Raw genomic sequence first — 12,099 nt, forward strand, 5'->3', positions numbered from 1 at the left:
GTTGAGTTGTGGAAGTTTGAAAAAAAAAAAACATAAAAAAATATGGCTTTCCTCAAATTTTGGACAAGCTCTCGGGAACTGTTTGTGACTGTGCAGCGGCTACATGCCACACTTTGTTTAACTGAATGTTGTGAACCGCGCCTGTCGGCTGTTAGCTTGCAGGATTCAATGTTACATAAATCAGCACATTGAAAAGAGACTAGGCGTCGCGTAACCTCACAATCACGTGAGAATTGACAAACCTTTTTTTTTTTAGGCATCATTTCACACAAAATAAACAGCAACGGCGACGTGCAAATGGAATCAGATTGCTGCAGCCTCAGACAGGGGAGTTCTAACCGGCTATGGAAATGATAAAAAAAAAAAATAATAATGTTGCGTTGAATTAAAAGCACTGTTTCAAGTCGGGCGTCTTTGTGTATGTGTTTTAATTGACAATGTCTATGGAAATATACGCATTTTTAATGATGTGAGAACTTTGGCGCTCGCCAAGCCAATTCCTCTGAGACACTCTCTGGCTTTTTCGGTAAGTCTTAGCGTGACGATGTTCAGTTTGACTTGATGGCGTAGCTTTTTCATGAGACAGAATTTCCAAACGATAAAAACAGTTCAAACTTTGGCTTCAACAATAACCCTCAAATAAAAGACTCGTGCGTTTTTTCACTCCACCTCTGGTGGAAACTAATTCATCTCTTTGAGTCGTGAGTTGACAACTTTTCAATGACGTCCGCCACTGCAGCGGAGAGTGCTGGAAAATGTCTTTGCCATGTTAAAAAATGTTACAAAAAATGTTGGAATTTTAATTTTTAATTTCCATTGCCGTGTTCCACTGACAAACAGCATATTGATGTAATATTGTCTCATAGAAAATTCAAAAAAACAAAAACAAACACTATTACACAAGGGTCAATGGAACCTTTTCCATTTATTATCAACCACAACATTAATGTTCACTGGGATGTATTCGTGCTCAGATTTGTGTTTCACCTTTGCCGTTGAGTGTGCCGGTGCACTTGAACTCAACTTTCCCTTTTGACACAGTCAGTCAGTCAGTCAGTCAGTCATTCACCGTTGCTATCTTAAAATTAAATCGCGTCAGAGTCCGAGTGAGACTTCTCAATTTCACAATACAGCCGAGGAGATTTCTTTTATGTAACTCGGCGCACTGACAAGTCATTTCAAACCACTCGTGAAAGTCCACAAACAAAAGTCATAGCCATAGATTTGCGGCGAGAATGATTCAAGACTTTGGGCTCGGAGAGCGACGTCTTTGAAGTGGCGGCCAGAAGTGAATCACATCAGGCCACTCCTGACTCGGCCCGGCCCCCCCCTGAAACCTTATACGTGTGCCAGTCTGCCAGTAAGCTGAGCACTTGTTTCAGAGGAGCGGCGCCCGGGATTTGTTACACGCTGTTTTTTTTTTTTCGTTATTTACACAATTCCAACGTCTCGTTTCTTTTTATTTTGTGGTATTCATTTTTTTGGTGGCACTCTTGCTTTTCTGTGTTTGACAGCTTGGCCTGGCCCCAACACACACACACACACACACACACACACACACACACACACACACAGTCCTTCTTTCCCCAGTCGTTCGACACGTTCATTGGTAGTTTTTAAGCCGGCCTTTTCTGAAAACAAATCACAACAAGTGTCTTTTGTTTTGGGTTTGATAGATGCGGACAATAGGTTGAAGGAGGGTAGTTGAGGAATGGGAGCGTGTGTATGTGTCGGGGGGGGGGAGGGGTGTGTGTTTGCATGATTGTGTGTGTGTGTATGTGCAAAAGAACATGTGCGTGTCGCCGAGGACCTGGCCTACTTTCAGCCCGTTTCTTTTGTTAGCGCTCAACAACTTCCCTGGATATGTTGACGGTGGGCCTGCGTCTAAGACCCGCGGAAGCCAAACTTGTTGAACGTTCACAAAATAATTGTTGTTTTATCCCCGGGGCGGGGGGGCGGGGGGTAAAAATGACAAGGTGCTGGCATGTTTGCAGGAAGTACAACACATTTTGTTTTGTATATGGACAAAGGGCTCCAGTGTTTCCAGCATTTGGTGTGGGGGGTGTGGGGGGGGGGTGTGGGGGACGGCCCTGGAACCCTCTCTCTCTCTGGCAAAATGCGCGCTTTGCCATTGGAGGGTTTCCGTGAGTGGCGGTGAACGGCCGAGGTTTACGTTTTGGTTCCTTTGCCTCGTCAAACGCTCGTTCTTATCAAAGAGTAAGCTCACGTCTCTCAAGAAAGGTGAGCTAAACGGCGCGTTGTGCGGCAATGTCCACCGAAGCCAAAATGGAGCTGAAAGTTCCCCCATGGAGGCAACAGCTCGTCCCAAGGTTCCCGTGCAGACGCTGTTACATAATGATCCCACCATCTCCTGAAGAAGCCGGTGATTTATCTCATCCCAAATTAAGCCTCTTTTATACATTTAGAAATAAATATGCAATTACAACTCCACACTGTTGACACTACGCCAGAGGGTGTGCAACACGGTGGGTTGAAAAGCTACAAACTCACAGCGGAGGCCCGCTCACTCGTCTGCCCGCGTTCCAGTTCGTCTGGCATTCCGGAAAGCTATAAAATAACCAGACGGAAAAATAATGTACGGAACCACCAAAATAGAATCATTCTAGCAATATATTCCCCCCTTAACGATGGCCGGGGTGTCGCACTCTCATCTCAGAGTGGGTTCTCCTCAAGTGTTACTCAGGTTCTCACAGTCACATCCGATCCGCGCCGGAGGAACCCATCCATTTGGGATTCCGGGTATAAGTCCGTCTTTGATGAAAGGGCTCGGATGAAAACTAGCAGACACTTGTCTGCCGTCGTCCAAAAACCCACCAGCATTGGAGGATTCCACCGCTAAGTCGTGTGATTAACTGCCAACCGCCGTACATTCTTTCAAATCTCCTTTCATCTCCATCCCGGTGATTACCTCTTTAAGAGATAGCGCGCAAGCGGTGATTTGCACGGATCCCAATTGCGCCGCGCAAAACATCTGCGTGCACTCTTACGCCATTAAATTCCCCTGCCATTGTTTCCAAGGGGAGTAAATGAGAGCCGGGGTGTGGGGGTGGGGGGGGGGGGGGGGGGGTGAATCGATTTACACGAGGGTTTATGGCATCTCCCAACGTCCTCGTCGTCAAAAGCAGAAATACGTAAAAAAAAAAAAGTTCAACACCGAGCGTGAAACGGAACTTCGGAGTTGTTCCGAAACGAGCGCCGCGCAGCACTTTGGAGTCTCCGACTGCGAGGGAGGTGCGTGACCCGGCGCTAAAGTGTAGCTGCCCGACGTCATTGGACTAATTATGTAATAAAAGGGGAATAAAAGCTTTGAAGCTCTAAGTGCAGTTGTCAGTCTCTTTGAAGGCAAATAGTAATTGTCATGTTCGCTGCCTCACAAATCAAATCTCCTACACATGTTCCCTCCTCCCCCAAGAGTTAGTCTGGACCCTCCCTGATACACACACACACACACACACACACACACTCACTCACTCACTCACTCACTCACTCACTCACCCGCTCACACACACACACACACACACTCACACCACACCAGCCTTCTCCTGCAGCCTGCAGTCCCAGCTGGCCCTCCGCCCTGTCGTACCGTGTCAGTCACCCACATCTGGAGCTGCTCGCGTGCCAATGCCCTGAGGGATTCTGTCTGGGAAATAAATAAATAAATACATACATACATACAAACATACATAGGTAAATGCATTAAAATGACGAGGCAAACCTGTACAAAGACGCAGGGAATCTTCCATCTGTGATGCACTGCATCCCTTTTAGACAGTGCACGCAGGGAGATCTAAAAAGAAAGAAAGAAAGGAAAGGGGAAAAAAGCGCCCGAGCTAAGCGCTAACAGCATTCCCACGAGACGGGATTCTGCTTCTTTTTTTTTTTCTTTTTTTTTTACCTCCCTGCAGGGAGCGTTCAGACAAAAAAAAAGGTTGGCGCGTAGGCGGTGTGAAACCAATTTTCTTAACATCTTTATTACAACAGCGACAATAGTAATTTACTGGCGCATTTAAGTCACTCATATCCTGTCCACACCTCGCCCCGTCTGCCAAAAGCGCCTAGCCTGCTAGCGTCTCTGCTGCGAAGGCGGCGCAATCTCGGAACTTTGCGTCGGAACGGAGGCGCGGGTTTTGTTTTTCCTTTCCGTACGGCGACGACTCAGTGCCCTTCCCTCGGCTCCTTCCGTCACCAGCCATTTGAATAGCGGGTGGCTCGAGTGGCTTGATGTTATCCCCCTCCTTGAAGTTCAAACTCGTGTTGAATGACCTCCTTGTTCCTGCGCAGTCTTAACTTGACCGCGGTGTTGAAAACCAGGTGACTTAACGCAGTCAAATCCTGCCTGCGGCATGAGATCTTTTTTTTTTTTTTTTTTTTTTTTTCGTGCCTTCAGACTTTACGTCTAAGAGGTTTATCCGCCCGTGCCCCCGAGATTAGCCGCTGCTAATTACTATTGGGACGATAATACCTCAAACTCTGCTTCTTCTCCCCCTCACCCCCTTCTTTTTTTTCCCAGCCAATTCGACAACCGCTTAGCTGCTTCCCCCGGGCAAAGTGAAACATGACAAGACAAAACGTCCACCTCCAAGTGCTTAAATGAATACATAACTTTATTTAAATAAATGCTTTGTCATGACAAAAAAAAAAAAAAAAAAAGACAAAGGTTAAAAGAGTACATAAATTACAAGTTGAATAAATATTACACAGTGATATTCACTTTAATAATTTGAGATTTTTTGTCTTTTCTTATTTATTTGCTTATTTACGTTATTAATTTGCCTTATGTCGTCGATCCAAATACTGACCATTTTTGTTCCCCACTGTCCTCCTGCCACTGCTGGGCCTATTTCACAAGTCAACACCAATTCAGGACAAGAACCAATCGTGCTGTCTCATTACATCCACAATGTTTTATGTACTCAGAAAGAAAAGCTGTATTGTATCGTGGTTACTGTACTAGTCATACGTGAAGTGTGAAAAATGATTTTAAAACCAAGTAGGAGATGTGACACCTGAGGAAGCCGCTACTTTCCAAGCCCCCGATGGCTGGGGACAACAGGAAGTCCCGCGCCGCCCGTCGACACTCGGTGTCGTCACACCGGTTGTTGCCGTGGCGACCGACGGTGTTGGTGAACGCGCGCAACGTTTCAAGAGCTCAGCTGGTTCAGCCTCCACGTCACTTTTCATTACACAACGGCTGCTTTTCATGAACGCCAAAGATGATCGCAAAACAGGCCTTATTTTAAAAAACGATGCAGCTGGTTGCTTTCCAACCGATTGTCGATTGACCAACCAATTAATTCGACCTCAACGATTCACAGCGCTGGGTTGGAAAAAAAAAAAAAAAGCAACGTCTTTGATTTTACCGGGCTTTTGACTTTGGAGGATAAAAGAACTAGTTCTATTATTGCATTCCTCAGGTTCCCATGACTCCTTGTTACTGTCTCGCTAGCTGTATCTAGTTTCATGCATGTTGACGACCCCACGTTGGGGAAGTGACTGCTCCCTGGCCGCTGCCGGGCCGTGGCGGCGCTCGCTTCTCCTCTTTCCTTTCGCCTCGTCATTCTATTCCACCCCCCCACACCCCCGTCTCAGCTCCCTGTGCATTTGGGCATGCAACACCTCTAGCGTGTGGCTGTGATCTACTACATGTTTTTTTTTGTTTGTTTGTTTGTTTGTTTGTTTGTTCTACTACAAGATGATGCTGTACTGGAGGTCCCCAGGCATGGGCTGCACAGCCCCTGTCGACATATATTACCTCAAAGCACCACCTTCACCAGGTAAGCACAAGATCAAGCAAAACATTGACCTGTTTTTGTCTCTTTTTGCTACGCTAACTTCATGGAACCAACATCTCAGGACGCCGCCGTGTGTCATTTATCAATAGTGAGTAACTGAAATAAGTGCAAGCTGCTTTTTTTTTTTCTTTTCTTTTTTTTTTTTTCCTTTTCCAAAGTGGTAGTGGGGGGGCGTTCGGTGTTGAAAGTGGGGGCAAGAAGCCTCAATAATCACAAATGGGGAAAGCCATGCACGATGCACATTACTTTTGAGTTGAACGTACTAGTCACCACCCCCCCCCCCCCCCCCCCCCCGACATCCTTTGTCATCCCCTCTGTTCTGTGGCAGTCATATACATTGGCATTAAAAATTAAAACAACAAAAAAAAAAAAAGGAAGCGAGAATCTTATTGTAGCTTATTGTGGAAGAAGGAACCGAGGGGGCCGGCTCAGACTGCAGCCCCTCAAAGCATCCCTCTTTTCCAGGAATGCCTGCGAGGTACAGGCACGGAATACAAAAAAATAATAATAAAAACACCTACAAACCATTGGTGGTTCCCGTCCTAACGCAACTCATTTCAGACCTCTTGATCGCCACATCAGCCCTTTTAGCCGCTGTGTGATTCCCACCACGTCAATAATACCATGTCGCTATTTAAAGTATCTGTGTGTAGAAAGGCACTGTGTCTTGCACATGGAGAGAAAATAAAACAACGCCACTCTGTTCTGTAACCCTGTTTTGTCTGTCTGTCGGTTTGCTTGTTTGTTTCATGCCCCCCCCTCCCACCCCCGTATACTGGTCTAACCCTTGTATAGAGGCGAGCAAGCACAGGGCTTCCAGAAGGTTAGCTTCCTTTGACTGTCCTGACAGGCTTCAATGGACCTAATTCAAATTCTTTACAGGCTAAAAAAAAACAAAAAAAAAACTTTTTTTTCTTTTGTTTTTCTTTTTGCACAACTTACATTGTTGTCCTACTATGTTTCTACAGGAAAAAAAAAAAACATTCAATAACTATACTCAAAAATTAACGTAATACACCGTGGTTACACTGTAGTAGCGAGGAAGGAACATGGCTCAAAAGATGGGCAGTCTTCATTTCACTGAAGGCAAAAAAAAAAACATCACAAACAAAAAGCGTACAAAACTACACTTCACACGACTGAATCCGAGAGGCAACTGCCCAGACTGGCAACTTTGTTTCTGTTCTTTTTTTGTTTGTTTGTTTGTTTGTTTTTTCCTGCTCAACTCCAAAGATAGAAGTAAAAACTCCAAACTACTGTGACTTACGATAAGAAAAACAAAAACCAAACAAACCAGGTCAGCTCTCTCTCTCTCTCTCTAAAACTCTGTGACGCCTTGCAGGGCAATGTCTGTTTGTATAGGCACAGTTGGCATAGTCAAGGCTAACTTCACTGTGGAAGAGCCACGTTGCACACACACACACACACACAGGTTCATCTGTGATCTATGATCGGCCGACTCTTTTGTTTCCAGAGTGTCCAGACGAAATACAACGCTTATAGAAAACAAAACAAAAAAAAAAAAACATGCCGGGCAAATGTCCCCCAGACCACTTGAGGCGCTAGCAAATACTTGTGACCAAAAAAAAAAGGGCAAAGAAAAAAAAAGAAAAAAGAAAGGACATTCTTGTTGTTCAGCAAAAAAAAATAAAATGTACAACACACTCGTGCTTGCACACACACATTCACACACACCATGATTTTCCGTGAAGTTACACACACCTTAGCAGGTTCCCCCTTATTTATAAGTGCTCTGACAGAACCACACATCAAGATAGAGTCAGCTGTTACAGCTTTTCTCCCTTTCATTTTTCTTTTTCCTCTTCGACAACAGACAAAAAAAAAGGAAACATTTAATCGACCCGTCGTCGTTTTCCCCACAGCCGAAACCTGGTCGGATTTCAATCAATGAGCCTGATTTGTTTTTTTGATTTTTCCTTTCCAAAGTGGAGTACTGAACCCCCCCCGCACCCCCACCCTCCCACCCACCCACCTCTCATATAAAAAATATATCCAAAGAGTGCATATATTTTCGTCTTTCCTGCAGCTAGCGGACCTGGCTCGTACAAGCTGTCCACGAGCAAAACGAACAAAGTCAGGGGTGAATCTGGTAAAAAAAAAATAATAATAATCTTCCGGGACTTTCCCTCCAGCAGTCGGAGGCGAGTGCTTGGTCAACAAACAGAAACGGAAAAACTAAAAAAACAAAACAAACAAACAAAAAAAATACAGGTGTCTTTTTTTTCCTCAGCTTGTCCGTTTGTCTAGATTTTTTTTCCCTCCCCCAATTAAAAAAGAAAAAAAGAAAAAGCGAGACTGTTGGAAGAAAACAGAGGGGGTGGGCAGGAGGGGGAGGGAGGGTAGGGCGGGGGGGCCGGGGGGGGGGGGGGGGGTACAGCTGTGAATTCAATGAGGCGCACGGACAGGGCCGGGCCCTGGGTCACGATGTGGTTAAGAGTGGGAGGAGTCAAGGCCGGGGGCGGCGGATGGGCGGGAGGGGGCCTGGGAGGAGCCTCCGAAACCCTCCCTTTCACTCGTTGTTGTTGTTGTTGTTGCTGCTGCTCTCCAGGTCCTTACACTGAATGTCCCCTCCGCTGTAGTCTGTGCCGGGGAGCTGCACCCCGTACTTGTCCACGCACCAGCAGATGCCCCGCTTGCGTCCACGAGACGGCTTGCACTGGGAGACGGAGAGTGCGATGATTAGCATGTGATGTGTTGGGCAGCGAGAACAAATGGACTTTTTTGGATTGTTTGCACACTCTCCACATATTTTTCTATAGAAGTGCCTTTGTGAATGCTGTGCTTTTTTTTTGTATTAAAAAAAAAAAAAAAAAAAAAAAAAAATACTGGTGTGCTTCTTTTGTACATCGTTAGCCTAATAGCATAGTTGCATAAGTCATATTTGAACGTTGTCGGAAAACCTGCTAAAAAAAACATTTTTTTTTTTTAGCAGGCACATTGGTAAAGTTAGGCAGATGGAACAATTTGGCCAAAAAATGTCTTAGGCAATTTTGCTATTAGACTAACGATATGTAAAAATTAAAAAAAAAGAAATCTGGATGTATTTAGTGCTATTCTAGATTCCTGTCCCTGCTGCTCTTTCTTCGCTTCCGCCACTTGTATTGCCCACGTTGTTTCTTCAAACTTCAGGTTTCCCTCTGCGATGATTGTGTCTCACAGCGTTCTTCGAACAGGCCTTGTGACGTGCTGTGTTTTGGCCTAGTAAGTGTCTCATGTCTGTTTCTCCCACCCAGAAGAGGTGCTAAATCCTGGAGAGGGCTACATCCTCTTGCAGGCCTCGGCCTCTTATCTTACTCCAGGAAATCCTGGAAGAGACTCCAGGGGAGAGAACGTGCAATTGTGTACTACTACTCATTAGATTCTCCTGTTTATTCAATGGTATAAAAAATGTTGTCCTTCCTTGTATGTGCTGAACATTCCAGCGTAAATGCTGTTTGGACCACCGCTGTTGTTCCTCTTGCAAGATTAAATCTTCATCTGCCGCTGCTCCGACTTTGTCTTTTTCACTCACCGAGCTAATCTTTGTCGTCAGAGGCAGAAACATGTTCAGGATTAACCCTTTTTCAACTAAGCTCTTCAGAATCCGCAGATAATCAAGAGTGAGGAAAACCTCACCCAGGTACCGAGCGGGGACTGGAAGCGATGGCGCAAAGGTGAAAGCGCTGCACGGTCGGACTCACCTGCTTACGCTTGAAGAATCCCTTCCGGTCACAGTTGGGCAGGTAGAGGGACAAGGCCATGACGCGAGAGGTGTCCTTCATTCCCTGGATGATCCCGTCCAGTTTCCTCCTGCACGGACCCTGGTATCAACGACAAGCACGGCCTCGTGAGCGCCACCGCTGAGTCACAAGCAACCTGCCTGCCGTCCTTCAGCTCGTCTATATTTGTCTCCTTGGCTGCTGGAGCGGCGGGCAGCTGTCGACGAGTCTCATCCAAAAGCTCGTCAGAACTGAAATGCCTCGTGGATAAGAAATACAGGAAGTACCCGAAGTACTTAATAATACTTTGTCACTGTACTTGAGTGGATTTTTTCAAGTATCTGTACTTTACTTGAGTGTTTCATTCTCTGAAAACTTTTTAGTTTTACCCGCTACATTTGTCCACAGATATCTGCACTCTCTACGACGGACAACGGAAAAAACACTTTTGTGTTAAAGCGATACGAATTGTGTCGAAAGTAATTCACTTGTTATTTGTTTAGTTGCTTGAAGTGGAGCTACTTGGACTATGCTGGTCTGTGGTTAAATATAAAAGTGGATCATATTATAGAGGGAGATTATTTTAGTGGACCTCGGCTTTTGGGCCACTGTTCAGTTCATTTCCGGGGCAGAGAAAAATAAACACATAGAATGTGTGTATAGTTTTTTCAAAGGTCAGTTTGGTTGAGAATGAAAAATAACAGTATTCTGAGTACCAAAAAAATGAATAAAAATGATCTATTATGGTCATGAAAGACCTCTGGTGCCATTTTTTTTACTTTGGTCTATCTCAGAATACACACTTTCTTTATTTGACTTGAGTGAAAGAGTCAAATCAGTATTTTTTGACACAAGTATGTATAAGATTGTCAATACTTTTGTCACCTCTAGTTTTTTAAGAAGTTCCTCCAAGTCCGGTTGCTCCTCTGAGTCCCGGGGACCCAAATCCCCTCCCCCACCCAACCCACCTTTTCGTTTATCGCAAAATTAAAGTGATATTTTCTAAAATTCCGAAAAAGCACAATTGCGATTTGCAGGTGTTTCTTTTGAACGGTGTGAAACGCATAGGCCGTAATTCTCGTAAAATCTCGTTCGTGAGATGCAATTCTCGTAAAAGCCTTCAAGTGATATTTGAGAGTTTTTTTGAAGTTTAGTCGTTTCCATTACCAGTTTTTTTATCGCGATATTTTTTAAGTTTTGCGCAGTTCCTAGGGGCGATGGAAAGGCAGCTACAGAATACTTACAAATTCGGGCTCGTGCTTGTCAAGCGGCAGGGGAGGGTAGTCGATGGTGGAGCCGAGGGAGCGCTGCTTCTCCAGCTTCCTCTTCTGCTCCTTGCGCATTGCGTGGGCCTTTTTACTGTTGACGATGCCTTTGGGCAGGATGGGCACCTTGGCCGGCTGCAGCTCCTCCGTCATCTCCGTGGCGATGGGATCCTCGTGGGACTCGGGATCTGCGGCGGGAAACAAACCCGCGAGGCGGGAGTCAAACCATCACGTCTTGAAGCGTCACTGGACCGGAATCTAAAGTGCTTCACTTCAGTCGGATTACTGCAGATTGCAGCAGTGAGAGGTGGTGTTTGGCTTTGGATGACACTCAGCATCTTCATATATGTTGATCATAAGCTTTGCTGGAGCAAAACCACAACATTTGACAAAGTTGTCAGAAACACGTATATGCAACTTGTGTCGGTGTCGTGGTGTCGGCACATGTTTTACGGGCAAAGTGGCATACTCAACCTCGGTATCGGTACCAATTTTCAATACCGGTATCGGTGTCAGTGCCTTCCTAATTATTGTGTATGATTATAGCCCTTTTCGTTCAAGCGCAGCTCAGGTGTTTCTCTTCCCAGGCTGCTGCTTTGTGCCGCCAACTGTTGCTCGTTGTTTGTTTGCAGGGGGGGGGGGAGGGGGCTAAGCTAAAACGAGAGTCCACACTTTCTCTCAGCCGACCCTCCACCTTACGTCTTCCGACACCGCTGACAAGCCACAGAAAAAGGAGGATCCACATCCAAAGAGTGGCGATCAAAAGAAGGAGATGGAGAGGAGTGAGAGAGAGGGAGAGAGAGAGAGAGAGGGGGGGGGGGGGGGGGAGGAAGAAAAAAAAAAAACAGCCTGTCCAACTTCTCAAACTCTTCAGAAGCTAAATTTGTTCTGGCACGTTGGACCAGTGATAGGCAGCAGACCAACAGGCGTCCAACAGTTCGGGGAGCTCAGAGCGCTGCTATTTGACAAGTCTCGCAAAATTAAAAACTCAACCAAAGGAAAGAAAAGTGTACTTGCTTCTCGGAATTTCATTTTTTAATGATTTTTTTTTGTTTTGTTTGTGTTTTTTAACCAATGCTTGTTGGCCGCTGCCCACTTGTGGGGTTTTTTTTTTCCCCCTGAGCCTCATCTCAGCTCCCCCAAGGGGGCGCTGCTGCGGCGTCAGAGTTCATCCGAGAGCCTCTGGGGCCGAGGAGACGTTCAACACAGGTTTAAGGGTCCTTTTTATCCTTCACCTCGCAGCCCACCACTCCCCCCCCCCCCCCCCCCCCCCACCACCCCCTCCTCTCCTCTTCCACCGGA

General features: G+C 45.8%; 1 protein-coding gene across 1 annotated transcript; it reads right to left on the reverse strand.

The window, feature by feature from the left end:
- Nucleotides 1-4,604: 4,604 nt before the first annotated feature.
- LOC142891168 (insulin-like growth factor-binding protein 5) lies at nt 4,605-11,013 on the reverse strand. The gene is made up of 3 exons (XM_076030594.1): nt 10,777-11,013; nt 9,515-9,634; nt 4,605-8,490 (listed from the first exon to the last, which is right to left on the reverse strand). Exons 1-3 carry the CDS (start codon nt 10,948-10,950, stop codon nt 8,344-8,346), a joined length of 441 nt encoding a protein of 146 aa, XP_075886709.1. The 5' UTR covers nt 10,951-11,013; the 3' UTR covers nt 4,605-8,343.
- Between the last annotated feature and the right edge of the window lie 1,086 nt (nt 11,014-12,099).

This window comes from Nelusetta ayraudi, unplaced genomic scaffold (genome assembly GCF_046127955.1).
Source record: "Nelusetta ayraudi isolate G7.1 ecotype Tasmania unplaced genomic scaffold, CSIRO-AGI_Nayr_v1 ptg000028l, whole genome shotgun sequence".
NCBI lineage: Eukaryota > Metazoa > Chordata > Actinopteri > Tetraodontiformes > Monacanthidae > Nelusetta > Nelusetta ayraudi.